The sequence below is a fragment of the Xenia sp. Carnegie-2017 genome, unplaced genomic scaffold, assembly GCF_021976095.1.
Source record: "Xenia sp. Carnegie-2017 unplaced genomic scaffold, XeniaSp_v1 HiC_scaffold_25, whole genome shotgun sequence".
Lineage (NCBI taxonomy): Eukaryota > Metazoa > Cnidaria > Anthozoa > Malacalcyonacea > Xeniidae > Xenia > Xenia sp. Carnegie-2017.
This window is the reverse complement of record NW_025813488.1, coordinates 8,456,458-8,481,946: the sequence shown is the minus strand read 5'-3', so window position 1 is coordinate 8,481,946 and position 25,489 is coordinate 8,456,458. Positions and strand designations below refer to the sequence as shown.

General features: G+C 38.9%; 3 protein-coding genes across 4 annotated transcripts; 2 read left to right on the top strand and 1 right to left on the bottom strand.

Moving 5' to 3' along the window:
* Positions 1 to 1,415: 1,415 nt before the first annotated feature.
* On the top strand, positions 1,416 to 16,588 carry LOC124452459 (thrombospondin type-1 domain-containing protein 7A-like). Its single transcript, XM_047003003.1, has 12 exons — positions 1,416 to 1,638; positions 5,859 to 8,281; positions 8,492 to 8,795; positions 9,542 to 9,769; positions 10,269 to 10,795; positions 12,057 to 12,296; positions 13,000 to 13,429; positions 13,577 to 13,752; positions 13,866 to 14,129; positions 14,722 to 15,225; positions 15,858 to 15,939; positions 16,014 to 16,588. The coding sequence occupies exons 2-12, from the start codon at positions 6,367 to 6,369 to the stop codon at positions 16,117 to 16,119; spliced, it is 4,776 nt and encodes a 1,591-aa protein (XP_046858959.1). The 5' UTR covers positions 1,416 to 1,638; positions 5,859 to 6,366; the 3' UTR covers positions 16,120 to 16,588.
* A 565-nt stretch (positions 16,589 to 17,153) lies between these two features.
* Positions 17,154 to 18,087, bottom strand: LOC124452461. Its single transcript, XM_047003006.1, has 3 exons — positions 17,997 to 18,087; positions 17,783 to 17,846; positions 17,154 to 17,467 (listed from the first exon to the last, which is right to left on the bottom strand). The coding sequence occupies exons 1-3, from the start codon at positions 18,075 to 18,077 to the stop codon at positions 17,280 to 17,282; spliced, it is 333 nt and encodes a 110-aa protein (XP_046858962.1). The 5' UTR covers positions 18,078 to 18,087; the 3' UTR covers positions 17,154 to 17,279.
* LOC124452460 (dynein axonemal assembly factor 3-like) lies at positions 18,083 to 25,434 on the top strand. Of its 2 annotated transcripts, XM_047003004.1 has the most exons (14): positions 18,086 to 18,348; positions 18,422 to 18,454; positions 18,578 to 18,675; positions 19,018 to 19,111; positions 19,379 to 19,472; positions 19,631 to 19,694; positions 19,759 to 19,841; positions 20,329 to 20,419; positions 21,172 to 21,297; positions 22,856 to 22,978; positions 23,060 to 23,361; positions 23,443 to 23,517; positions 23,673 to 23,754; positions 24,782 to 25,434. In XM_047003004.1, the coding sequence occupies exons 1-14, from the start codon at positions 18,282 to 18,284 to the stop codon at positions 24,842 to 24,844; spliced, it is 1,395 nt and encodes a 464-aa protein (XP_046858960.1). In that variant the 5' UTR covers positions 18,086 to 18,281; the 3' UTR covers positions 24,845 to 25,434. The 2 variants fall into 2 exon arrangements, with proteins under 2 accessions (XP_046858961.1, XP_046858960.1); XM_047003005.1 differs by lacking the exon at positions 18,422 to 18,454 and having other exon boundaries at positions 18,083 to 18,348.
* Positions 25,435 to 25,489: the final 55 nt, after the last annotated feature.

Here is a 25,489-nt window from a genome sequence, read left to right as displayed (position 1 = left end):
ATGTTACAGAGTTACCTAGGTTTATGTTATACGTTAGTGTTGAGGCAGTCGTTCTTATTCGAACTCGATGACGATTGACGACAGCACTCTTCAATTACGGGTACAATAAAAACGCAAGGACCAAAATATGAAATATTTTAATAATTACCATCATTTCGCTGTTACCTGTTGAAGGTGTTTAAGATCGAGGGAAAGATCTTATGCCCGAACTAACTTTCATTCAAAGCAAAGCATTTAAACGGGACGATGGTGGTGATCGGACTCGGGACCAATTTGTGTCCGAGTGTTGGCTGATCCAAATACAAAGCATAAAAACTTTCGCGTGCAAAGATACAAGCAATTTATGGAGTTGAGGGGTAATTTTGAATACGCAAAATGTAGGAAGCGTGAATATCTAGTGAAATTAACGTTGGGGTGAAGAAGAATACGCCACTCCTTGTATTGAAATAGGACATTATGACTGACTGTTTGCTTTGTCCTTAAATCAACAATGGATACATCGAGCAGTAGTTTAAACAGCTAGACGCGCCACATATAATGCGGCACATTTTTGGCACAAAGGCGTAGACCAAGCCCATCGTTTTGAAATGAAAAATTTCATCTATGTGTCGAGGTGTAAATAGCAGCAATAGCAGGATGTTTAATGCGGTGGGAATGTTTATGGCTCGGAGCGCTCTTTTAAGGGCGTGTGAGGGATAAGTTGCTATTTTAATCGTGTTAAGCTTTAAGCTCTTTGGTTTCTCTACCAGAATTCATACGCTGCAAAAATTCCATCTATCATTGTACATGGACATATGTTTATCTTCAAGCCGAAGATAAAATTCTAATTAATATTATCTTCCCGTTAACACAAAACAATTTGGCTTCAAGCAAAATTCACAATAGTTATCTTGACCGTGACGCCTACAAGATATGCATGCACCGTGTCTCGAGTCAAAAGAGTCCCTGTGTTGCCGCGTCCCACAATTTTAAGTACCGAGGCAATTTAAGATACCGTGAACCGACCATCCGTGCTCCGAATAATTAATTTATTTATTTACATTATGTTATACAAAATGAAGTCGCGCGCTCGTCAGTCTTAATAAAACTGGCATAATGTTTTAAATAAGTTGCATTTCTTTAACTATACGATGTACTGAATGAAGATTTCTCGAATTTCGACTTCGATAGAATATGAGAAAGCAAAGATGTTCCATAATTTCAGCTTATATTCCACATGAAAAATAGATGCTCTAATATGTCTAGAAAATGGGGTTTTCTTGAACGATTACTGTGACCATCGAAAGCTTTGTTCTCGCAATATGGATGTGCTTCACTAAATTAGCCGAACAGCATGGCGATGTTTGCTTGCCTTTTGTTCTTCGATCTTTGTCGACTTTCATACACGCTTTTTGATTGTTTCAACCAAAATAACAATGATGTGAAGAACGGAAATGCTTCCCGCTGTCTAATCTCTCATTATGATGTCTAACGATCAAATGATGGTCCGGTATGCAGCTCCCAAAGCACATTCCGCTTCATGTGTACGGTACAGAATCTGCTTCTAGACGACCAGGAAGGACAACTTCTGCTCTTCACGATATCAAAGAAAGCATTCAACGTTGCTGGGGGAAAAAGCACTTGAGAAGGATCGTTAAGGTTTGAATACTACATTCGCCTAAAACTCGATTCTGCGCACGCGATTTCTGTTTATTTCCTTTTGCGTATGAAAATGGAATTGTCGTGTCGATGTCATTTACATAGCTCGTTGCAATATACTTTATTCAATAAAGATCCCATTCACTTACGACGAGGTTCAAACAGCATGTACATGCCGTACATACAAAAAGTCGTCTGTTCGGGTTCCTGACTTTTGACACTCGCATCTCTTTAGTTTAGTCAACGTTTCGAACTCTCGCCGTGGACTTTTTTGGTATTTCTCAAATGTCTCGTCTTTCGTTGAAAGAGTTTAATTTAGTGGATTTTTTTGCCATGCTACGAGCATTCGAACTTGTGCTGGTGTAATTTAAACACAAGTCATTTTCCGCGTATAGATATGTAACCAAGCGAAGGCACTGTAGCTACAACTGCAGGCCATTCAGTTCACTTTTTGTCATGACCACTGTGGTCATGAGGCGTCCAATTATGAATCCTTGGAGTGCGTGTAATTACTGTAATTCCCAAACCGTTTACAATTTGGTATCTGCCACGGATAGATAATGACATTATCCATGCATTTTTAAGCTCTCTCGCTTGTGACAACGACCTTTATCGATGCGCGTAACTATACATTGAAATGTAAGACCCTCTTGAGTCTTGACATGTCAGCGAATTTCATTCCATTTTGCTTTAAGCGTTATTCGTGATAGGAGTCCTAGATTGTTGTGACCGACCTTCGTAATGTTTGCATACTTTTTGCTAGTTCAACCAAAACATCGGTAAATCCTCAACAACGAAACTACAGGTGTTAGTTTTCTCGAAGTCCGACTTGCAATGCTGGGTTTTGTTTTGATTTTCAGTATTGCCATTATGCGTTAAATATAATTGCTGTATTAGAGATTTAGATTTTTCGGATGCGCATACGAATATATTAAATATATTATTATTTTTTATTTAGTATATTTAATATGTATTAAATAACGAGAAAAAGGTTGATATTGGTCCCTAAATGTTTCGGCAATATTACGTCTTAAAAGTACAACGAACAGGAAGGATGTGTGTGTTTGCTCACTTATTCTGCCGCATGGCTTTGTGTAAACACTAAAAGTGAAAAAAGTGCTAGGAAAGGAACGGCCTTACTGCAGAATGCTTTTCTACACAAAATGATAGATACACTTTAGTGATGGAAGTGCGCACTTTAGCTTTAGTCTGTTGAGTGGATTTCCAACGATTTCCAACGATTTTCATTTTTTTGAGAAATATCTACTTTGTCTATGTATCATAGAATGCCATAGCGCAGTCGTCTGATTACACCTACCTATTTCCAATTTTATTTACGTGTATTTAGTCGTTAAATAGAGAAAGCGGTGATATAACGGTGAATATTGATACATAAAATAAAACTGCTGCAGTGACGCGCTGCTGGCTTTGTTATCACTCTCAGTCGATAAACCTGTGAAAAATTCAAGGCATGGATAAAGTCGACCATAAGCTGCCTTACGTAAACAATGTGTGTCTTTTGACAACAATACTCATTTCATGTAATGTTGTTTGAAAATATTAACACATTCCGCTGCACTTGAAGCTTGGCTCTCTATCAAAATAGCAGCTCTTTATTCGGTCCGCACTCGCCTCAATGTTGTGAAAACTGAAAACATGACTGTATACCGTTATACGTTCCAGATGATTTTTGTGCATTAAGAGCACTTGGAGTGCATGTTCACCTTCACTGCGAGGACGCGCGTTCGTTGATGAAACGATATAGATTGGTGCATTTTTTGCGCTTGCATTTCTAGTTTTCGGTGACAAAAAAGAAAATGAATGAACGATTTTCGTCTTTCAACAATTTATCATATATAATAACTTTCAATCACGCCTTTCCCTGCTTGAAGATAGCCCGTTTGTCGTTCGTGACGACGTTCATTATAGGCAAACATGAAGTAATTGATCCACATGGATCATACGATTGTGGCTTTTTTTCTTGATTTGATAAGGTATTGATGAAATCAACGTAAATGAGTGAGTGAATACCCGAGAAACCATATTATTTTTCTCTCTGCTCAGTGCATCAAATGTTTTAGTCGGGAGTTGAAATTTTCTTACAACAATTTGTTGACCAAGTAAATCCGGGAAATTCATTTTTAATAAACGCATGCAAGAAATGCATCATTGATTGTAAAATATTGATGGATCAAGCTACTGCGAGCAAACTGATGAATATTGCAGGTCACATAGCTGTGTAGTTATTAGGATAAAAATGTTCCCCAGAAATTGCTTACGTAATGAATTTTCGAACATCCTTTGATGATAGATCCAATCCACAAAGCTTGATATAACTTCAAAAATAAGCCGTTTGTGGTCGCCTTTTAAGGTGTCTTGGTTGGTGGTTTCGTCCCACGAAATCTTAGCCAGGATCCACACATTCCTTGTAAGAAAGGAAATAATTTACAATCTCCAGTGCTTATGATCGATTTACCCGTACGTAGTTTGACATTGCTATAAATAGAGATTGCGCTTCGAGCTGAGCTTCCTGGCCACAGTTGTCGAAATGTGTGAGCTAAATATTTCGTTGATTTTGCCAAAGGAAGGGACTTATTCATACCACACTTTGTAGGGGTTAAGGCTTTGCTTCATTTTTCCATTCATTGCCACGTCAAGCTATTTAAATGTAATTTTTTCTGAAATGCAGAAAAGTGGGACGCGCAGCAACGAGTCTTCTTACAACTGACGTGAAAGTAGAAATAATAGGCGCTTGAAATTTTTTTTTCGATGCACACGCTTTCGAACCTTTGCTGGTTTTAAATAAAATAAAAATACTCCGCTATGACTAATCGTCTTACAGGATTTGCCTAGTTTAAAATCGTAAGCATTCTTTTTACAGCCCGTGCACACGTCAAGATATTTTTATCTTTTAAATCGTGGGAACGCTTATAAATTTCCTCATCCATTATTTCCTAATTGCTGTTGACATGATTTGTGATATATGCTAGGTATTCAAATAAGGACTCCCTTATCTCACCAGGATATTGAAAATTACATTTTTTCTCATGGCCACTGTGGTCATGAGGCCACAATAAAGCCTGGTTTTCAAATAGTGTCCGGGTCGTTCCAGTCTCCCCTAGAACGCAGCCTGTTGTAACAGAGTTCTGTGCAGATGACCGAAAAGACAAAAGACTAAATTAAGACGACGGGGATGATTGAGCGAGAGCCAAGGCTTAATCAAATGATCAAACTCGGCCTGACATTTATGGATTAAGTTGAATTCTGTTAAATTGTCCAATAATCGTAACATCGGACTTAAATTTTAATGAAGCATGGGCAATCTTCGAAAAAAGTCACTTGACACATGTCAAGCTTAGGAATTCTTTCGATTAAGAAATAGACACGAGACATAAGGCAAACTTTGTATTAGTCAATTTTCATATTAAGGTTTGACAGATAATTGTTCCAGATAAGATCTTCCAAGGCAACAACGTACATGAAATGAAGAAGTCAAACTTAGAATTTCTACAGTGTTGGCTTGTGTTTTGAATCGGCAATGTTGTCTTGTTTGTAAAATATCTTAAGGGACAATTCATAAACACCACGAGATAAATAGTTTCAAAGTTTCAAGAATCTCTCGTATTCAGTCGAGGATCTAGGGGACGCCTAAATACATTACTAAAGCTCGATTTTCCTCGTATTTGCTCAATCACCAAATGCCTCATAAGGACAGCTCATTCGGTAAAATTTCATTGTTTAGAAATCCATGGCCAAAAGTTTTGCTCTTTAAAAGTATTTTGAATTTAAAAAAATGAGTACCAAACGAGAAATAGAAAATATTTCTTGGTGTTTCTATGTAGTTATATAGAAACACTCATGAAAGTTGGAAGAAACGAGAAAAATAGCATGGGAACAAGAGCACAAACTTTCGCTGGTGTTTCTATAACCCTAGAAGAACATAGCCTTTATAGTAAACAGTCTTTCAAAAACAGTAATGAAAAGATAAATTTATCGATTTTAATTGCGTTTTGTTTAAATTTCATGCGCAATAGCGAAACCAGCGCGAAAATTCCCCTGCTTATATCTCCACTTACAGAAACACGCGTTTTTCAAGCATCAATCGACCAACCGGCACTCCTATTTTTAAAACTTTTTTTATGATTAAATCCGAATCCCCACCGCTGTTCATGTTGTCTATCATCGATTAAAATCGTTATCATTCTTTTCATTCAATTTAGGCTTACACTGGCGAGAAAGGACGGTTTGAAGCTCTCCCTCGCCACGGTTCAAGGCTGATTATTTTCAACTTTATGTGCACGTACGTAGCACTCCGCTTCGGAAAGTACTGTTAGTGTTCAATCAGCAAAGGAGCTTGATAAGTTCGTAAGCACCGATCGTCTACGTTGACGGAACGTTGTAAAGTCGAAGGACTGATTGTTTTCTGTTGGACGCAGTTGGGTGTTGACAAGATAGAGATTTTCGCGCGAAACTAGTTTTGTTGGCTTCTCGAGAGAGGAACGTTAGAATGTTGAAGTTTGAAGTTTAAGTAAAATCCTTGTACAGTGGTCTAGATTATCCTTTGCACTGCAAGATTTCCTTTGCGTCGATGAGACATTGACGAAATCGTGGAAACACAATATCCATTAAAATCCTTGTACAGTGGTCTAGATTATCCTTTGAATTGCAAGATTTCCTTTACGTCGATGAGACGTTGACGAAATCGTGAAAACACAATACCCGCGTTGAATGGCTTTCGTCTCCTTGTTGAATCCTTTCGAATTAAAACCAAACATGTTGTCGACATTTTTTATGATTATCTTCGCACTTTCTACAAATTGCAAAGCTTTCGCCACGGACGTCCATTGGGTAGTGTCGTCAGCGGGCCGCTGCTCTCTAAATGATACGATTTCTGGACTATGTGCAAGCAAAAGAACAATTCAGTGCGTCGTAAAAGAAAGTGAGCGAATCATACCTGATTATTACTGTGCTAACTTGACTTCAAAACCCTTAGGGCATTTAAAATGCGGCAATTGTCCCGGACGTTGTGTTACCAGCATGTGGTCATCATGGCAACCCTGTGACGTGGCGTGCGCGCGCACGTTCCGTTTCCGGACGCGCAGTGTTTTGTGGAAAGACGTCGATTCGGCGACGTGCCCCACGCTACTGGAGACATCGCCGTGTCCCGAATGCGCAGGAAGTGCTCAAAGTTTCTATTTTTGGAGGGTAGGCGAATGGGGAAGTTGTCATGTTTTTACGAAAAAGAAGATTTATACAGCTAACAATAAGCGACCCTCGCGTGCTAACGATGGTGGTTTATGTGGACCGGAATTGAAAATTGGTCAAGTGACGCGAACGGTAAAATGCATCGATACGAATGGCGTCGAGAAAAAAAAAAGTCTTTGTATGAACGCTAAAGATAAAGATGGGCGAATAACACAGGAACCCGAACAGAGCATGGTTTGCCATTTGCCGTGTGATTGTCACATGTCGACATGGAGCTCTTGGAGCAAATGTCCCGGCAACTGTTCTTTCGGGAACGAAACTCGTACGCGCAAAGTTTTGTACCCACCACGACTAGGTGGAAGAGCTTGCGGCGCCTTGGTTGAAACACGATCTTGCAGCACGAAATGCCCCGAGTACAAATGGTTTACAACGGCCTGGGGGCAATGCGATGCACTTGGGGACGGTGCTAGTACGTTTGAGAGCACGGGTAACATATCGGGCAGCGGTAAATCCACTCGATGTGGCAATGGACTGCAGCAGCGCATGGTCTTTTGTATTGTAGCAAATACCAACTTAAACTCTAGCGAGCTCGTGCCTGTGGGCAATAGTCAATGTGATGACACAAAAAAACCTGTTGCTTGGCAACTATGTCAAATTCCTTGCTCTCAAGACTGTGTAGTTAGCAGTTGGAGTGATTGGAGACCGTGCTCTATTTCATGTGGAAGTGGGGGGATGAAGAGTCGGGTACGTCGTATTGTTCGACCTGCAAGTCACGGGGGGCATGAATGCCCGAGCCTTATAGAAATGGCGCCTTGCTTTTCAGTTCCGTGTACGTCATGGACAAAGAAGATGTGGAGTGGTTGCATGGGCACCGGAAGATGTGGCGCAGGTAAGCTTCATCGGACAGTCTTCTGTGTAAGTGGGGGTCAATGGGTAGATGACAGCAAATGCACCTCCTTCAAACCTCCTGTCGTGTACGACTGTATGGTGCCCTGTCCCAAGGACTGTGTGATAAGCGAGTGGAGTAACTGGGGGGAGTGCTCAAAATCTTGTGGCAAGACGGGGGGCGTGCAGATCCGAGAACGGAGCATCTTGGCAAACGCGTCTAAAACACGTCGTGCCTGTCCAACTGTGCTCAAACAAAGACGAAGATGCAATATGAACAGTGCATGCCAAGGCGAAATGTCGTACATGTGGAAAATGTCTGAATGGGGAACATGCACGAAACACGTGAACGGAAGCTGTGGTTTGGAAATGGGTGAACGAAAGCGGATTCTTCATTGTGGGAATGGAGTGAAGAATTTCGCGAATAATACGAGATGCGGTAATCTGCCGATGCCAGCTATTGTAAAGAAATGCGACGTGCTGTGCCCGCAAAATTGTGAGGTCAGCAGATGGAGTAAGTGGTCGAAGTGTAACGCGACTTGCAGCTCGAAAGGTAAGCTCATTTTGTTTGAATCACAGCTGAAATCAACCAGAAATTCGTTTCAGAAAAAATTTTCTAAAGTGCTTAGAACTATTAGTCCTGTTTGCAGTGGCGTCGACTGCCCGCTTATTCACTCCGTTTTTATAATAATATGACCCCCCCCCCGGTTCCAATTTTCAATCTTCCTCCTCAAATGACGAACTTACCGTTTTACATTTTCAGGCATTGAAATTTGTACTCGGTTCGCGGTGCAACTTCCATTGAATGGCGGTTTGCCATGTCCTCCGCAAATGATCCATGGCATGGAAACGAAAACTCGAGCGTGTACGACAGCGGCCGAAGCTTGTTACGAGTACTCATGGAGCAGTAGTGATTGGACACATTGTCAGATGCTACCTCAAGCCAAGTTGACGCAGACCAATTGTGGCAACGGCTATCAGACCAGGGTGATATCTTGCGTGAGATCTGACGGAGAGCTTGTGGATAATTTTTATTGCCTGCAGTTTCGACTTCAGATGCCACCTATGTAAGTCAATTATTTTGCACTGGCGGACACTTTATTAAATTTCTTTGGTGGTGGGGGTGGCTTGTCCCAAATCCCCACCCCCCTAACCCCATGTGACCGCCACCAGGGTCTATATACATGTATTATTACAGTATTTTTACATTTATTCAAAGTGTTGCAAATCTCCTTAACGTTAAAGTGCCTTTAACATCAGGGTCGGGTAAACAACTTATTTTGATGTACTTAAATTGATTTTAAGAACATTTGCGACATATTTGATAGGTCGAAAAGTTTATCATCATGGGCTTTTTGGGTATTTGGCTTTACGCCTGAAGTGACGTAAAAAGGAGACGACGCAGTTCTACTTTTTACTACGTTTTCCTTGGTTATTCGCTCAAATAATGTCGTCAGACTATACACCTAGACGACATCATAAAGTTGCAGTGCGGTTTTTTAAGAAGATTTGCAATAACAGCTTCATTCAGGGTCATAAAAGGGATATCTTCAATGCACGTTACATCCGGTGCTGAGTCACCCACTTCTAGGCCATAAAAACTCATGAAGATAAAAATTTTCGTCGTATCAAGTTTAAGTTGCGATTTAACTGTCTAAACAAGCTATTTCCTCTACCCTGATACAGGCACCTTAAAATTCCCTCTACTTTTGTTGTTGAGCGCTCTTTTTTATTCACGATTAATGAAAGAAAGAACTAAAGAAGGATGCTCTTGGACCATGATGAAAGCCTAGCGAAACGTATTTTTTTCTAGAGCAATGAGGAGCTGTTGGCAACCATGCAGTGATCATTGCGTTCGAAGCGGTTGGTCAAAGTGGTACGCATGTCCATCAACCTGCACGCGAGATGCACCCGTGCGATATAGAATGCGTCAAGTAGTCAATTTAAGTCCCGCACGCGGGGGATTCAGTGCCACCTGCCCAAAGCTTTCTTCGCTCGATTTTGAAGAGAAAGAACCCTGTCCTAAGATGCCGTGTAAAAGGTAACTAGTCAAATATCTTTCTGTTCTTCATCGATAATGACAAGCCTTTAAAAATGGTCTGAAATTTTCTGAATGATACTTCTGAACAGGGATGTCAGAAGTAAGAGACAGTGCCCTCCTCTTTTGAATTAAAATAGCTAGGAAAATTACTATGAATGAGATTGTTTACTAATAGTTTGTGAACTATTTTGACTTACGTATCTACGATAATGCAGCTGAGTGGACTTCTAAAGAATCTCGCAGGAATTTTTTGCAATTTTTTATTTCATTAGTTTATAACGTTAACGATTGCGCGACCGGCGTTGTCAAAATTCAAAACGACATTTACTTAGCAAAATGTTGTAGATTGGTACTCGTGATTTCTATGATGTGCCACCCGCTTTTATGTACTTTCCCCCGCCTCTGCTTCTGAATGACTTATTTCTGCTCTTTAAAAAGATGGTATTAAAAAGAATTTTTTGCGAATCACTTGTATTCTTTTGAACGTCTGCCATTGTAGCTACAAATGGTCTGTTTCGTCCTTTGGGAGTTGCATTCCTCACGACAGAGTTACGAGTTGTGGCGAAGGTAGCCGAGAACGACACGTGTTTTGTCGCAATAGGAATGACTTAAGTTTGGTTGCGGATTCTTTTTGTGACAAGGCAAATAAACCGACGTTTTACCAACGTTGTGTTGTGGAGTGCGACCAAGATTGTATTGTGAGCCCGTGGGGAAATTGGGACCGACAATGTTCGAGTACTTGTGGGGAAACCGTGCACTCTAGAAATCGCAGCGTCGTGAAGAAAAACATTGGTCTCGGTCGAATTTGTCCCAGTCTCTTTGATAAGCAGCTTTGTCGTGAAGAACCGTGCTCGTCCTTCAAATGGAAAGTGGGAATTTGGAAGACCTGTGCCGTCAAATCACGTTGTGGTAATGGCACTCAAACTCGGCAAGTCACGTGCTCCCCCGACCCCGATCGCGATTGGTTGTGTTCGAGACAGGCTCCCAAACCTCTTTCAACGAAAACATGCTCTCTTCCCTGTCCAGGTGAGTTTTAGCACGTGTTCATTCAGTGTCGTAAAGGCATTACAAAATGATTCGTGGAATCTATAGCTATTACTTAATTACTAATATAAAAAATATCGTTAATACTATAGTACACAATTGAAATTTTTCAAGATGCAAAATAACACGAAGCCAAAGGATGTCTGCCATTTTCAGGGTTCAAAAAACAAACTCCTCGAACTAGAGCTGTTTCTTCCAAATGCTCGAGGATTTGTACGAACAAATATTTATGACCAGTCGACATCTAAGGAAAAATACTCGGAAGAAAAGGTCCATTTTGAACTAGATATTTCAGATAAATTGGAATATTGTTCAAAACGCGTGAATGGTAGTCATATGGGTTTAAAGACACTGCAGTTGAGTAATGTACAATTGAAACACGCTCAACTAGAACTTCTTTGAATTCTAGTCACTGTATGACTTTTCTAATCGATTCAACCGTCGTCACTGTAAAACTTTTCTGATCAATTCAATCGTCGTCACTGTAAAACTTTTCTAATCGATTCAACCGTCGTCACTGTAAAACTTTTCTAATCAATTCAATCGTCGTCACTGTAAGACTTTTCTAATCGATTCAATCGTCGTCACTGTAAAACTTTTCTAATCGATTCAATCGTCGTCACTGTAAGACTTTTCTAATCGATTCAATCGTCGTCACTGTAAGACTTTTCTAATCGATTCAATCGTCGTCACTGTAAGATTTTTCTAACCGATTCAATCGTCGTCGCTGTAAGACTTTACTTTCGAAGTGAAAGAAAATTTGTAGAATAATCATTGTCAATTTTATAATGTTTTCATCTGCACGTGTAGTTCTTCAAATTCAAGTATAGCCTTTTGAAAGATTGTCTTGCCTCTGTTTTCTCAAATATCGTATTCAAAATTTTCTTCGGAGTTCGTTTCCTTTCATGAATAATCAACAAATAAAAGCACATTTTTCTTAATTCATCAACTTTTCCTTCTAATTCCGGCACCTTTTCTCTCGTCAACGATTTATTCTTGTCAATTGCAAATCGATGTAACTGGTGTTAAAGCCGCTGAGAGAAAAATATGGCAACCGGGAGAAAATTTTGTTCCAGAGCCCTATGACGTCATGATGTGCGATGCGTCTTAAATATCAAAATAACTTTGAGGCAAAATGCCTTACTTGCTCCCCCCCCCTCTTTTAAGCTTGCCGATGTGGTTTTGCCAATGAAAAACATGAATTCTTTTATATATAGTTAATATACTTATGATTATCGACCAGGTGATTGCGTCATGAGTGAATGGTCTTCGTGGTCCAACTGCGCCAAGGGAAAACACGGTTGTGTGACGATGCGTAGACGACAGATTTTGCGGAAAGAACACGCGACGTCCGCGGTGAAATGTTACCGAAATGCAACGGAAGAAACAGCAAATTGTAAATGCCAGAGCGAAGGGGTGATTGTGATCAGCAATTGGACGAGCTGCTTATTGCATAACAAAACTGGACCTGATTGTGGGGAAGGTGAGATTTGAACCATCATTATGAGCTAAGCATAGTTAATCTTTTTTGTCGGTTTATCTTGAAGTCGACATAAAGTTGAGAAGATTTTGTCACTATCCCCAGGGACTGAAGAAAAGCCCTCATACTGTTATGCGTTAAGAATTGTTTGCATAAAGCTCGTCAACGTTTGTTGATTGGCTTACGGAAATGTCCCCATGACAATAGCAAAGTCTGGCTCTTTTGCTCCGTGGCACAAAAAACCCTTAAGTGTGCCACTGCCCCATACCACCATACGTACATTCAAAACGCTTTGAAAGTCAGTGTACACGTGATTTGAAAAGAAAGAAAGAGTACACGTGCATTTAAAACCATCAAAACATCAGAACATTAGATCACCATTCTTCGACGTAACGTTATAGCATTATATAATTCCGCCCGCCCCCCTCCCTACGGAATTTTCCTATTTTCCTTCAGTTCGAATGTATGGTCAGGTCGAACGTACGGTTCAAACAGTTCTTTTAGGAATAGGAACTATTGCTATTAGATTAATATTTTCAAACATTCACCGCGGTATATGGGAGTTTTTTAGACAATTTTTATATCCTAGTTAATGTATGAGGTATCTCTCGAGACGTTTTCACAAACATACATGGCCAAGATTCCTACATTTTCAACACTATTTAATTTTTCGAGCTGCATAAAATTTTTGCCATTTTTCCATTAGGTGTCCAGCACAGATCAGTGATATGTGAAGGTGACAACGAAAAAGTCCTGGATGACAAATATTGCTCAACCATTGAAAAGAATGCGAAAACCCGCCCATGCAAAGTCTCGTGCCCCGTTGATTGCTTTATGGGAAACTGGGGCGAGTGGTCGCACTGCACCAAGAGTTGTGGTCTCGACGCTCAAACTCGACGCTTTCGAAGAACAATAGTATCCGGACAGAATGGCGGGAGAAAGTGCCCTGTCGAAATGCAAACTCGGCCGTGCCACGTGCCACCTTGCTTTACCTACCGTTTGAACAATGGAAAATGGGGAAAGTGCTATGTCGATGGTCGCGGGTGTGGTCGGGGGTTGCAAGAAAAGGAGACGACGTGCGTTAGAAGCGATGGGGAAGTTGTCGGTCTTCATTTTTGCTTTGGTTCAGTGATAAAGTAAGCAAAATCAACTTGACTTTCCTGGATATACATATACACGATTTTTGTAAAGAACATATTGCTTCAAATTAGAAAATTTAAACTCTTATTCCGCAAAACTTTGTTGCCTTTGTGCCTTTTTGATTATTTGTTCTCTCCACGCAGATCCTCAGATGTTCACTTGAGACTCAATGTTCTTCGCAATATCATCAACAACAGTTCTCAGCTCTCAATTACGTCATCCCGTAATTGTGACGTAGCATGTCCCGGTGATTGCGTAATGTCTGAGTGGAGCGAATGGAGCGAATGTGGAAGAAGCTGTTTTTCAAACACAACTGAACGTAAGTGTTAAATGTGGTAAAATTGTTTTATGCTGTTTAGTATACATATATCCTACGATGTACTGCACAATCACTTGTTATGTCAGGCTAATATATTCAATGTATTTTTTTAGATCAACAAACTCGAACACGAGTCGTTATATTTAAGGCAGATGCGGGAGGGAAAGCTTGTTCCTCTGATCTTCTACAAACACAAAAATGTCAGACACAAAAGTTGGGCTCCCCGTGTATTGGTACGCTATGGAAGACTTCACCGTGGTACACAAATGGCACACGGACGGTTTGGTGTGAGACTTCAAATGGAATAAATGTAACTGGTGGATGCGCAATGCTTAACAAACCATCGGTCAGAAAAATATGTACGCCTTCTTGTTCAGGTAAAAATATGTACGCCTTCTTGTTCAGGTAATATTTAAAGGCTCTTTTGGGCGTTTTAGTTATTTTGCATCGTATAGCAGGGTCATCCCAAAGCCTCACATTTTTTAAATGCATGGGCAGTATGAGTTGGGAAATTGATAGTTCTAACTTCTAAAATCTAAAATGGGCAGTATGGGTTTGAAAATTGGTAGTTCTAAAATCTGAAACAGACAGTTCTAATTGGAAAATTGGTGGTTCTTAAATCTAAAATGGGTTCTAAAAGCTCAATTTTTTAGCAAATATAATTTGAACCCCTAAACGTGAAAACGTCAAATACATTCAAGATTTACCATCTTGTTTATCTGTAAAACAAACTCAAAAAATTTAAAGGCTTTGATTATTTGCAGTAATTAGGGTATTTTTAGTTGTTTGTTCTTAGGTCTTCAGACACAAAATTAAAATCCACGAATTTCATGTTTGATTTTGTCTTCTTTTTTGTTGAAATCTTCTTTTGTAAACCTTTTCCTTTGTAAACCGTTCTTCTTTTTCTAAAACTTTGGAGCTTTGGCGACAAGTTCAAATCAACAGGGAAACTGTTTTTCTTTCTTGTAGATTCAAATTCCCAATGCGAGAATGGCGTATGTGTTTGTAAATTGTACTACGAACTCTTCAATGGTGAATGTATTCCTGTCAATGGCTGTCTTCGCGATACTCACTGCGTTTTGAAGCACCAAGTTTGCAAGAGTGAAAAATGTTCGTGTGCGGATGGCTTCGCTTGGAATGCCTCTTCTTCTTCGTGCAAATTATTGAGCATAAATGAAAAAACGGTAACTATGACAACGAAAACGCTTGCCACCATGGGAAAAACGGAAACTACCGAAACGACAACGGAAATTGAAACGGACGTGATGTTGTCCACCACAGCTTCGCCACAAATTGACGCGACAAATGAAAGAAGTTCCAGCGCACCGTCCTCTAAGAAGTCCACAATCACGAGTACTACTAAAGCAACGAAAAATATTTCCGTCATCGTAACTCAAGAAATGTTGAACAGTCCGAGCACGGAGAATCCCGACAAGAAGGCAATATATGATTCTGACGATGGAATTACAAATGGTATGTGGAGGCTTTTTGTACTTCATGTAACGCCTTTATCGAGAGTTAAAAAAATTTTGAAACTTAAGTCGTTACATACTATAGTCTGACTATGATCGTAGAGATTCAGGTTGCTATTTAAATTGGAGTCTTCGAAAATTCTCCTCGTCTCTTCATCACAACTGTACAGCAGTTGAGACTCGAGTCCTTACGCCGAATCTAGGGTAGTTTTTTGGGAATGTTATGTTGAGACTCGAGTCGTCTTTAGATATTCCTCTGGGAATGTTATGTTGAAACTCGAGTCTTTAGATATTCCTCTGGGAATGTTATGTTGAAACTCGAGTCTTTAGATATTCCTCTGGGAATGTTATGTTGAAACTCGAGTCTTTAGATATTCCTCGGGGAATGTTATGTTGAAACTCGAGTCTTTATATATTACAGCCTTCGGGTACCTATACCAGTAGTACCCCGATGATAAGACTGCGCATGCTTCTTTACGCCAGGACAGTGCCCAATGGAAATGACCTGATGTTAACATCCGAGACTTTATAAGCCTTTCTGTCCAGTTTCCTTTTCGGGAGTGATGTAGATTACCCTGATTATTGCAGAAACCAGTTGAATGACTTCATATAATTTCGCTTGAAATCTTCTAGAATTTTGGAAATGGATCGGCATCGGTATTGGCGCTCTCGTTTTCTTCCTCGTTTTGGCTGTTGGCTTTTACTGTTACTCGAGGTAAGTTTATCGATGCTTTTTCCTTTACGCTCTTCACTACAATAAGTATCACCCCTCTCCATCTATACGTTCAGGAGAAATCGTAAAGCAAAGCACAAAATGATGAAACTAAAGAGAAACACAATCGAACTGGTCGGAGTGGTCACCTATAGCGAGGAAGGAAAAACTGACTCGATTTGACCACTTCGTATTCGAAATTATTTTCAAAAAACCTGACAAAATGAACGAAAAGTTTCATTAGAAGAGTTTTTGGAAAGATCGACCGGTGTGGTGGAGGAACGAAATTTAGATGTGACTATTGCATTATAATTTATAATACGAAAGTTGAGTATATATCAATGAACTTTAGACTCGAAATTACGAGCGCAAGAACGACTGCGATCATCGAATTGCCACCATGTTGATGTTTTTCGGAAACGTTTAAAGTCGGAATATCAACTTTCCAATATCGCAGATACTGGCAGAAGAAGTTTCGTAGTCACGCGTCGTCGAAATTCAAAAGCGCCGAGAACCCGGTGTTGCCCCGTGGTTATTTATACTAGTTTTAGAGGTTTCGATTTATATGTACATATTAAATAAAAAATTTTAACGGCAGCAAATGTCCAAAAATTAGAAGAGAATCAATGAAAAATAGAGTTTTTACATAAGAGTTTCCGTGTTTTCGATGTATTTCTGCACACAGTTATAGAGTAGTCTGCAAAAAAGACTGCTAAAGATAATCAGGTTAAGTTGTATTTAGGAAGATTAGGGTTAACATCAGGCTTGCAAGTAGTTAAGCATGTAGCACGGTATTCTATAACTACTTCCTTTTTTCTATTTACGTCAAAAACACGATGAATCTTATTTTATGACAGTCTTACCCAGAGTTTCAAAAGGTTTTGTGAGTCATTCTTAATTACCGCATGTTTGTAGATGTATATCGTCCTGGTTAATGCAGTTCTGTGAAGGATACACTTTTGGTGATAGAGTTGAGTCTAGTGACGTCAAGTTCGCCGTATTTGTTGCCGTCTGTCAATACCAACACCAACAGTCATTCCCAGGACTGCTCTGACATGGACCATCTACGTGTACCAACGTGTAACAATACCCCAGTGTCAAAACAACTCACTTTAAATAAAAATATATTACTGTTGACCTTGGCCAAGATGTTTATTATGTATCATTTGTAAAGTATGGGTTGTAATATATAAAGCATGTGATAAGAAAAAAGCTTGTGATCTTGAAACAATATATATTCATTCAGCAAACCAGTTAACATTTACTTATATATTCAAACAAAACACTGTGAAACCAATTAGTAGTACATTTCATCAATCTATGTGCACTCGTCCATTAATGCCTTAAGATTTCTTTTCCCAGGGGTAGTGATGGTAGTAGGGTACACGAGGGTCAGGTTGAGATTGTCTGTAACTAGCCATCTCTATCTCCATATCTGCAAATGTGTCTTCATTGTGGGAATAATAATCGGCAGCCCCGTAAGCGGGTTCCTTTGGTGCCACCGGAAACTGCTTTGCTGTTGAACATTGATCTGATATGGAGTGAAAGGAGGCATGATTAAAGGTCATAAAACCTACTTGTGTTTATATATAATGTACGGTAACGTGAAACAAAAAGACAAAAAGTTAAAAGATTCAACAAGATCTATAAACAAGATGCATCATGGATGTTTTAAAGTTATTTGATTAACCTCAAATCAAGGCGTTTGAAATTTAAGACTCCAACATGGAAAAAAGTGATCTTATACGTATGACGAGCGTGTCTGTATGTAGAAATTGTAAAGACGTAGACGGAAGTCGTTATAATAGTATAACGAAATGTTATACCTGTATATAAATATCATTACCTGTTTCTTCTGAGCTGCTGTCTGATAGATATCTCATTTGCAAGATGGTGCGAACTTTAAACGGCTAAATATTAAGAGAATATGAAATTTTTCTCATCGAGAAAAGTACGTTAGTGAAAAGCACAATGAATGAAATTGATGACAGCGAATGAAATTCTTGCTGTAAACTTCTTTATAGAATTCTTTAGCAAAAAATACACGAAGAATCTCGAACCTGTGTGGCAAGAACTCTGGTTCTTTGTCGAATATTCTGCATTACTGAAACGGCAGCCATCTTGAATCGGAAAATAGCCATTGTTTGCAAACTGTTCAGTTTGCAACCCCGGTGTTCTGCACTTTAAATATATTTTCTATTAATTTGATTAATAAACAGGGGGGTGTGCAATATGTGGAAACGAAGATGTGGACCTATTCTTGTTTGGGACATTTTTGATAAACTGGTGAATATTTTCGATAAGTTTTGGCCATTTGGTATTAAAATGTATTGATGATTTAAACTATGGTCGGTCCATACGGTGCAGTCACTTGGTGGGGCTTCAGCCCAGCTCTGGACCTGCGAGAAGAATGTGAGAATTTGTTTGTATTTTAGAGAGTCCCAAAAATCTATATGTTTGACTATACATTGACCTACATTTCCAGATCAGAAACTTGGCGATAGTTCTCGGGATGAAGGTCTTGGCAACCTCTAAAATTATTCACTTAAAAATTTTCAAAGCATTTTTTTTGAGTTGATTTTAAAATTGCATGTTTTTCATGGCTTTTTGGCTAAGATTGTTTTTTGTTTTTATTCTCAAGGCCATTTGAACATCCTTCTGGTCGGCTGTGGAGATTGCAGACACGTTCTAAAAACCCTTGCAAAAACTTATAAATGGAAGAAGGATTACCAATTGCATGTAGGGATGATAAAAATAACAATGTTATAAATCTGACTGCATTTCTCATCCACAGGACACCCAAGAATGTTTTTGCAATAACATGCCATACAGTTGAACCCATTTAGTCAATTTGCTTTATTTTGTATGTTATAATTTATACAATTTAATCATCACATCAATAATCAGCTCAATAGAGTATAAAGATAAGGCTTGGAAACTTTGAAAACTTGTTTTGCCAAATTTTACAAAATTTGCATGACACAGAAGCGATTTCAGTGAGAAAAGAAAGGAAAGGCAGTCTGAGTTTTGAATGTGAAAAATAGTATTGCTCTTGATTTTTGTAATGTTCTGATTGCTTAGATTTATGTAGTTGAAAGTAATCTGGAATTGCTTGCAAGACATTTGCTACTTCTGGGCATTGCAAAGGAATCAAAGGAAAATCTTGGATTACAAGGTAAATTCTAAGTGTGAATTGTATAAAATATGATATGATGATTTTTGTATGTGCATAGACTCTCAAATTACATGGAAAAAAGCAGATTTTAGGTCATAAATGTTCATTGCTTGAAGACCTCTGTCTGTTGAGTAAGAAGGGCCCAAAGTACGAATAGAAATTGCAATTTAACATGACTAAATGATTGTTTGGTTGTGTTTTTGTTGTTCGGACTTCTCTTTAAATATGGTATCTTAGTAAAAGAATTGAAACTTGTATAACTTTTAGAAAAGTGTGAACTTTTTTTGGAGTTGTTTGGAAATAGTCTTATTCGACCTCAAACCAGTGAATATATACAAGACAAAGCAACCCATTTCATTCGGTAATTGTAGTTCAAGTTTTGCTTCTTTCTGATTTTAGGAGCCAGAAAATTTTGCTCTTTGCTTCTTCCATTGCAATAGCTTTAGTCTTTTGTAGACCAACTACCTTGAATAACGGTTGATGACATTTAAAGTATTGTGCTCTTTCTCTTATGTCTAGAATGGTAACAGATTTGGAGTGTCTCGGACGAGAGTTTCCATTGATTGACATGTCATTATTAAAGGTGTTGGTTCAGGTTGCCATAAATATGAAGGCCATGTAAAATTTTATTTATCAAATTGTTTTAGTTCAAGGAGCGAGACATGCTCGAAGGAATTTTCAAGTTTTGGCGGAGTCGAGATGTTAAACTCTTCGATATTACCAAGTGTTGGTGAGAATATCTAATAATATAATTCAATGTCAAATGATGGCAACTATATATTGCTTGTTTCATACATGTAATGCTTGAATAGTGTTTTCATATCACTCTAGGAATTTGCTTGCTGTCAGAGATTTATAAAACTCTAAAATGATGAAATTCAGTTTTTAATCTATGGAAGCTACTCTGGCATACTTTGATTTGTTACTGTCGATGACGTAATGTCTAAATGAGATTTCTCTGAAAAAACTAAAAGTGGGAAGCCATTTTACAATAAGATGTAGTGGAATGCGCCGTAGTTTAATAACAGCATTTTCTATAGAATATCAAATTATATATTTAAGCCTCGGGTTTTGCCTTGTGTATTGTCATCCATATAACAGATCGCAGATCGCGACGACGGAGTAGCCAATCAAGTTACGGCATTTGCATCAGAATACATGTTTTATGATTTTACAAACTTTGCTTGTATTCAGAGTTAACATCCTCTTCTTCAAAGGGACTCAAGGCTACGGAGCCATTTGGAAGTCAGATACGATCACCGAAACAATGTTTACGACTGGGATTACAATATGGCGCTTCATAGGAAAGTACGTCTCTTATTCTCGTCGGTGTATTTTGCTCAACTCATGTCCAGAAGCATTGTTTTGATGCTTTTAAACATTTCAAAATTGACTTAACGCTCGCTGTTTCACGAATGAGTATTTTAAAAAAACGTTTATCTCTGCAATTCCCGCGAGACGGTGGTGGTGGTGGTGATGGGGGCGGGGGTGTTGGTCAGCTCGGTCAAAGACTTGGGCTCCCGTGCTAAAGAAGGTCCGCTTAAGCAGACCAAAAACATATCGTACATTGTTATCATTTATCATCAAGTATATACACTAATAATAAAGAAGATGCATTAAATTTTGATGTAAATGCAATCGTTGATCTACTACTTACACACAACAATTTTATCATAAGCATGTTACTAACTAGAGGAGGGCCCTGCAACATGTCTTTTAATATAGCACGATTTACGATACTTGATGTTACATTGATATATGCTGTCCCAAACAAGCATGATTTGATAGTTTATTATTTGAACTTTAACGACTTTTTAGTATGAATGTTGAATCTTGAGTCAATAGGAATTTCGATTTCTGAAAATTTTGGACTTCCAAGCTGATGCCATATCGTTCTTCCGGGTCTGATTATAGAGGGAAAAACCATTGGGGGGTGGGGAGGCCCGTTAAAATATTTTGACCTGAAATATCTGCAGTGAAAGTGTCTTCACTCGTCGGAATGTTTTCTTTGCCTGAAACAGTGCACTGCTATTGGTCAGGTTCTTTTTATTGGTTTCCAGGCTCCTATAATAAAGTTTCACGAGTACAAGACGTGGCGTGATCAAGGTGTGGCATTCGAAATGCGCGAAGATGCCTCGTATGCAGTAGCGAATCGTACCTTAGCTTCTGGTCTCGTTGTTACTAAGGTAATGCAAGTCGACGAATCTTTTTCACCAACTCTCGTGAATTCTCGCTCGAATACTGAAGAGCGTATTTTTGTCATGGGGAATGACAAATGTCACCTTGCTAGTTCTAAAAAGAACTTTTGAAAATCGAAGTCAGTCTACCAGCTTTCATTTACGATGGCAAATACGCTCTTTAAAGCTGTATTTAAGTATTTAAGTCTTTCTTTTATAATCGCGCATTTGCTGAGTGAATGCACTCGTTTTCCATGTGCTTAGAAACGAGTTATGGGTCCCCCTGATTTTATTGTAATAGGTGACATTTCCGGAGGGAGGGTTTTCGTCAACAGCCTCGTCCTCCGTAAGTATCGAGCACGATCGCACTTTCGCAATTATCTTTGCAATTTTCTCAAATTGAAATTTTTAAGATCTTATTCAGAGCAAGGCAATTTTTGTTCATTTCCACTGTCTACCAGTTTGGTTCTTCATGTGACCAAGTAAAATTACAATTTTTCGTTAAATTTAAAGCAGGGAGGAATCCAGGATGATTTTTGTTGGGAGGGAGATTCACCAGTCCGCATAGGTCAAGGCTTCGGGGAAATGCACACCTCTTCATCCATCAGTGACTACAGTATATGTTTGTAAATGTAGATCATCCAGGTTAGTCGAGTCTTGAGAAGGACTGTTTTTGTTGTTGTTGACTGACGTTTCGACAACCTTAGCGGTAGTCATCTTAAGAGTCAAAAGACAGTCCTTTTCAGGACTATACCAACCTGGACGATCTTCATCTACAAACATGTAACGATAGTCCCGTGTTCAAACCATTTTCTTTATAGTGACTGCAGTAGCGGATCCAGCGCTCGTCAAAATAAATTATAACTCCTTGATTTTATAATGAAAATACTTTCAGAAATGCACTATTGGTAAATACACTTGCCTCCCCCCCTAAAGGGCTTAAAGATGTAAATATATTCCAAAATGTGCTGCGGTAATTTATTTTGCCGCAACCTAGATCCGTCACTGTGTAACTCATTGAGCTAAAATACATGGAACATTACCTGTAATAGAAAACCCTAATAATTTTTTAAGGTCAAATTGTACACCCAGCTTGTATGTTTTATAGTCGATTTTGCATTAATGTCAGCAGGTTTGTGCGACGATCATTTATTTATTGCTAATAGTTTTTGTCAGATGTGTATATCTGCAGAACTCTTTATTGGATGTGTATGGAACAATGACCTAGAACCCAATCTTCTGAATAACTAACTCAGCTGAAATTCTATAGTTGCTAGCGAGACAAGCCGCCACCTTGAAAGGTTGCAAAACTGCACTGAAATTTGTTTCATCTGCGTTGATATACAGTTGCTAAGTCGACAGTCTAGGTTTGGCTTTTGAAATGTATTATAGGATTACTTTTTTTAACTTTCTTTTAAGTTATTTTGATTGGGAGTTTTATTTTTTTCACGTTTCAAGAAAAGGTCCTTGACACGGTAGTTAAACGTCCAGGGGATTGGGTTCTAAATCATTGTTATGGACGATGCATCGTTATCTAAGATATATTTCCACGGTAATTCCTAACTAGGGAGGGGAGAAGTTTTTAAGTCGTGGTTATTGGGGCGACATCATAAACAGTCCATTTTTCGCTTTCGGTATTGAAAGTGACGAAAAGCGTTTGTTCGAAAAGAAAAATGACGTCCATGTTAAGGTGAGGAAATTCAAAACTTTCTTTCACCACGGATCCCTGTCCTAATCCTGACGTGACGTTATCTCACCTGTTTTTCGTCAGAGCGCCCGCGATGTGTCTGTACACAACGTGACGTCGTTTATGTTCGAAATCGCGAATCATAAAAAATACGAGCCTTCAAAGCAGGCTCATATAGAGGACGATGAAGGACATTCGAGGATAAAAGAGATCATCGAGGAGGTCGATGAGTTGCAAGTGACATCGGGAAGCAGCAAGATAGAAGATGATGTTTTGTTGCATGGCGATAATGTGAAAGTGTTCTTCCTGCCGTCGAATGGCGTTCACGAGTTGCAGAAGAAGAACCGATTTAAGGAGCTGTTCGATTTAGTATATTTTTCCAACAGGTAAGGTCGGTGAAATTGTGAAATGGTGAAATTGTCAAATTATGCAGAAACCAAGATACCTCGTTTCATTTTCTTTTGTAGTATGGTGCATTTTTGTACCCCGGATACAAGACATCTTCTTTCCAAGAATGCGATGTTGATCATCGAGACGACAAAGTAAGATCTTTACAACAAGCTACTTCTCGTATCCAATTACGAAACATGAACTTCCGGTTCACCCGAAATGATACGAAAGATGAACTTCCGGTTGATCCGAAATGATACGAAACATGACCTTCCGGTTGACCCGAAATGATACTTTTTCCATGCAGATACATGCTCGACCTTAAAGAGGAGCAAAGTCGGGAGTATTTGAAGAAAGTGTCCTCAATGGTGGAAAGAGCTGGATGTCGGGTAATTAGTTTTACAATTGTTCTTTTCTTTTTTGTAAACAGCGTGCTTTAATGTGATTTATATCTTTCCTGTTATTTTTGTTTGCGTCGGTCATTTTGAGATTTTTCCATTTACACTAATGTCCAGAAAATTCCATGATTTAGATACTATTTAGCTAAGCGACCTTCGTTGAACGGCCACCTCTATTAGGCCGACGCGGTCGACTTTTTGGTTATTTGGTGAATGTATTGAAGTATGTTGTTTTTTATTTCAAATTAATTTGTTTGAAATGTCATATTAATTAAATGTGGGGATTTTCCACAATATCTGTATCAAGCGTCCAATCCGTATTAAACGGTCACACAAGAAATCCCCGAGACTGACCGCTAAATACCAGAGCCCTGTATTGAGAGAGTTTGATACACCGGAAGAAAAATTGCCTTAGCGTTCGCCATTTCTGTTCCAAAAGCCAACAAATACAAAGCATTAAATGATGGAAAGACAAATTTTCTGTTGTGTTTTCTTATTCATAAATAGACAGCGATCCCTACCTTTAGAATTGAGTTGTTTATAGATGTCATAATAATAGGAAAGCATTTATTTAATGCAGTGGATGTAATTTATACGCCGTTAATATTGTTTTTGCCACAAGGGAGCGTGTATCTTTCTATTCTTCATCGCTTTTACTGGTACAATTACAACGCAACATAAAATCATTGCAAACATTTTTTTATAATTTATCTCTTATGTAAAAAGTGTTTATAATTTGCGTTTTTGGAACGAAAATGGCGGCTAGATGCCCATGTGACCATATCTACCCAATCACCTTGATCATAATGCATAATGCAGAAAACAATACGTGTCCCAACTCTTACAAACACAGGGCTCTGCTTAATACAGATTCGACTGTTTCTGTGTTCAGCCTCTATGATGTGCTATTGCATTGCGTTTCTTGCTAATTTTTACTTGAATGGAAATTTACCTAATATGAGTGAAATTGTGTTTTGAGTTGTTATGCTAACAGAATCTTAACCGTTGTTGTTTGTAGCCTCTTCTCCCCTGCGACGACGCGAAGGACGAGTTCGCTTATTTCAAGCATACAGGAGAGTAAGATGTTGCAACTGCAGAGCTAAGTTTTCAAACGTTTATTTATTCATCCAACTTTTATGTAATGCGAAGTAGAAATGTATGTTCAACCTCGGTCGGGTCGGTTTCTTTGTTGGCACCGTAATACTGACACCCCCCCGGTAAAGCCATTTCTATATTGTCAAAAGTCTTTTCCTTGAGGTAAGACAGTCTTTACACGGCTTACGAACATTGGACTTAGAATGTTTCCATCTCGCGTATTTTGATTTTGTGATAAAATCTGAATGCAAATGTGCCCTGAAACTTCTGTTTGAAAAATTTTTTGAAAAATAATGGTTAAAGCTTTGATTCTTTGTGGGTTTTGGAACAGAAGCCTTATGGCCTTGTTTGTTTTCATATTTTATCACGGTAATATCGTAGTTTAAAAGTGAAGGGAAAACGAATTACGATCGAGGCATTTGATGTAAAAATATGACTGATGAGCTAGCAGAAGACGCTTGATAATAGTATATCTTGATCATATCGTATTTTATTTCAACGCTATCAATACTTGTTAGCAAATTTTATTTTTCGAAAATGCGAAATGATTGCATCAATAAAAAACCCGACAGCGCACCGGTCTATGCAAATTTGTAGAACCACGCGTTTCCAATACACGAAGGCGTTGTCG

Excerpts from the sequence above, each read along its gene's own strand:
- LOC124452459 (XM_047003003.1), top strand. The coding sequence starts at position 6,367 with ATGGCTTTCGTCTCCTTGTTGAATCCTTTCGAATTAAAACCAAACATG. Across the intron at positions 13,753-13,865 it reads TTTTTCAAACACAACTGAAC|ATCAACAAACTCGAACACGA; the intron begins GTAAGTGTTAAA and ends GTATTTTTTTAG. Across the intron at positions 15,226-15,857 it reads TGACGATGGAATTACAAATG|AATTTTGGAAATGGATCGGC; the intron begins GTATGTGGAGGC and ends GAAATCTTCTAG.
- LOC124452460 (XM_047003004.1), top strand. The coding sequence starts at position 18,282 with ATGGTCGGTCCATACGGTGCAGTCACTTGGTGGGGCTTCAGCCCAGCT. Across the intron at positions 19,112-19,378 it reads GGAAAATCTTGGATTACAAG|AAAAGTGTGAACTTTTTTTG; the intron begins GTAAATTCTAAG and ends TATAACTTTTAG. Across the intron at positions 23,362-23,442 it reads TTAGTATATTTTTCCAACAG|TATGGTGCATTTTTGTACCC; the intron begins GTAAGGTCGGTG and ends TTTCTTTTGTAG.
- LOC124452461 (XM_047003006.1), bottom strand. The coding sequence starts at position 18,077 with ATGGCTATTTTCCGATTCAAGATGGCTGCCGTTTCAGTAATGCAGAAT. Across the intron at positions 17,847-17,996 it reads CCAGAGTTCTTGCCACACAG|CCGTTTAAAGTTCGCACCAT; the intron begins GTTCGAGATTCT and ends CTTAATATTTAG. Across the intron at positions 17,468-17,782 it reads CAGCAGCTCAGAAGAAACAG|ATCAATGTTCAACAGCAAAG; the intron begins GTAATGATATTT and ends ACTCCATATCAG.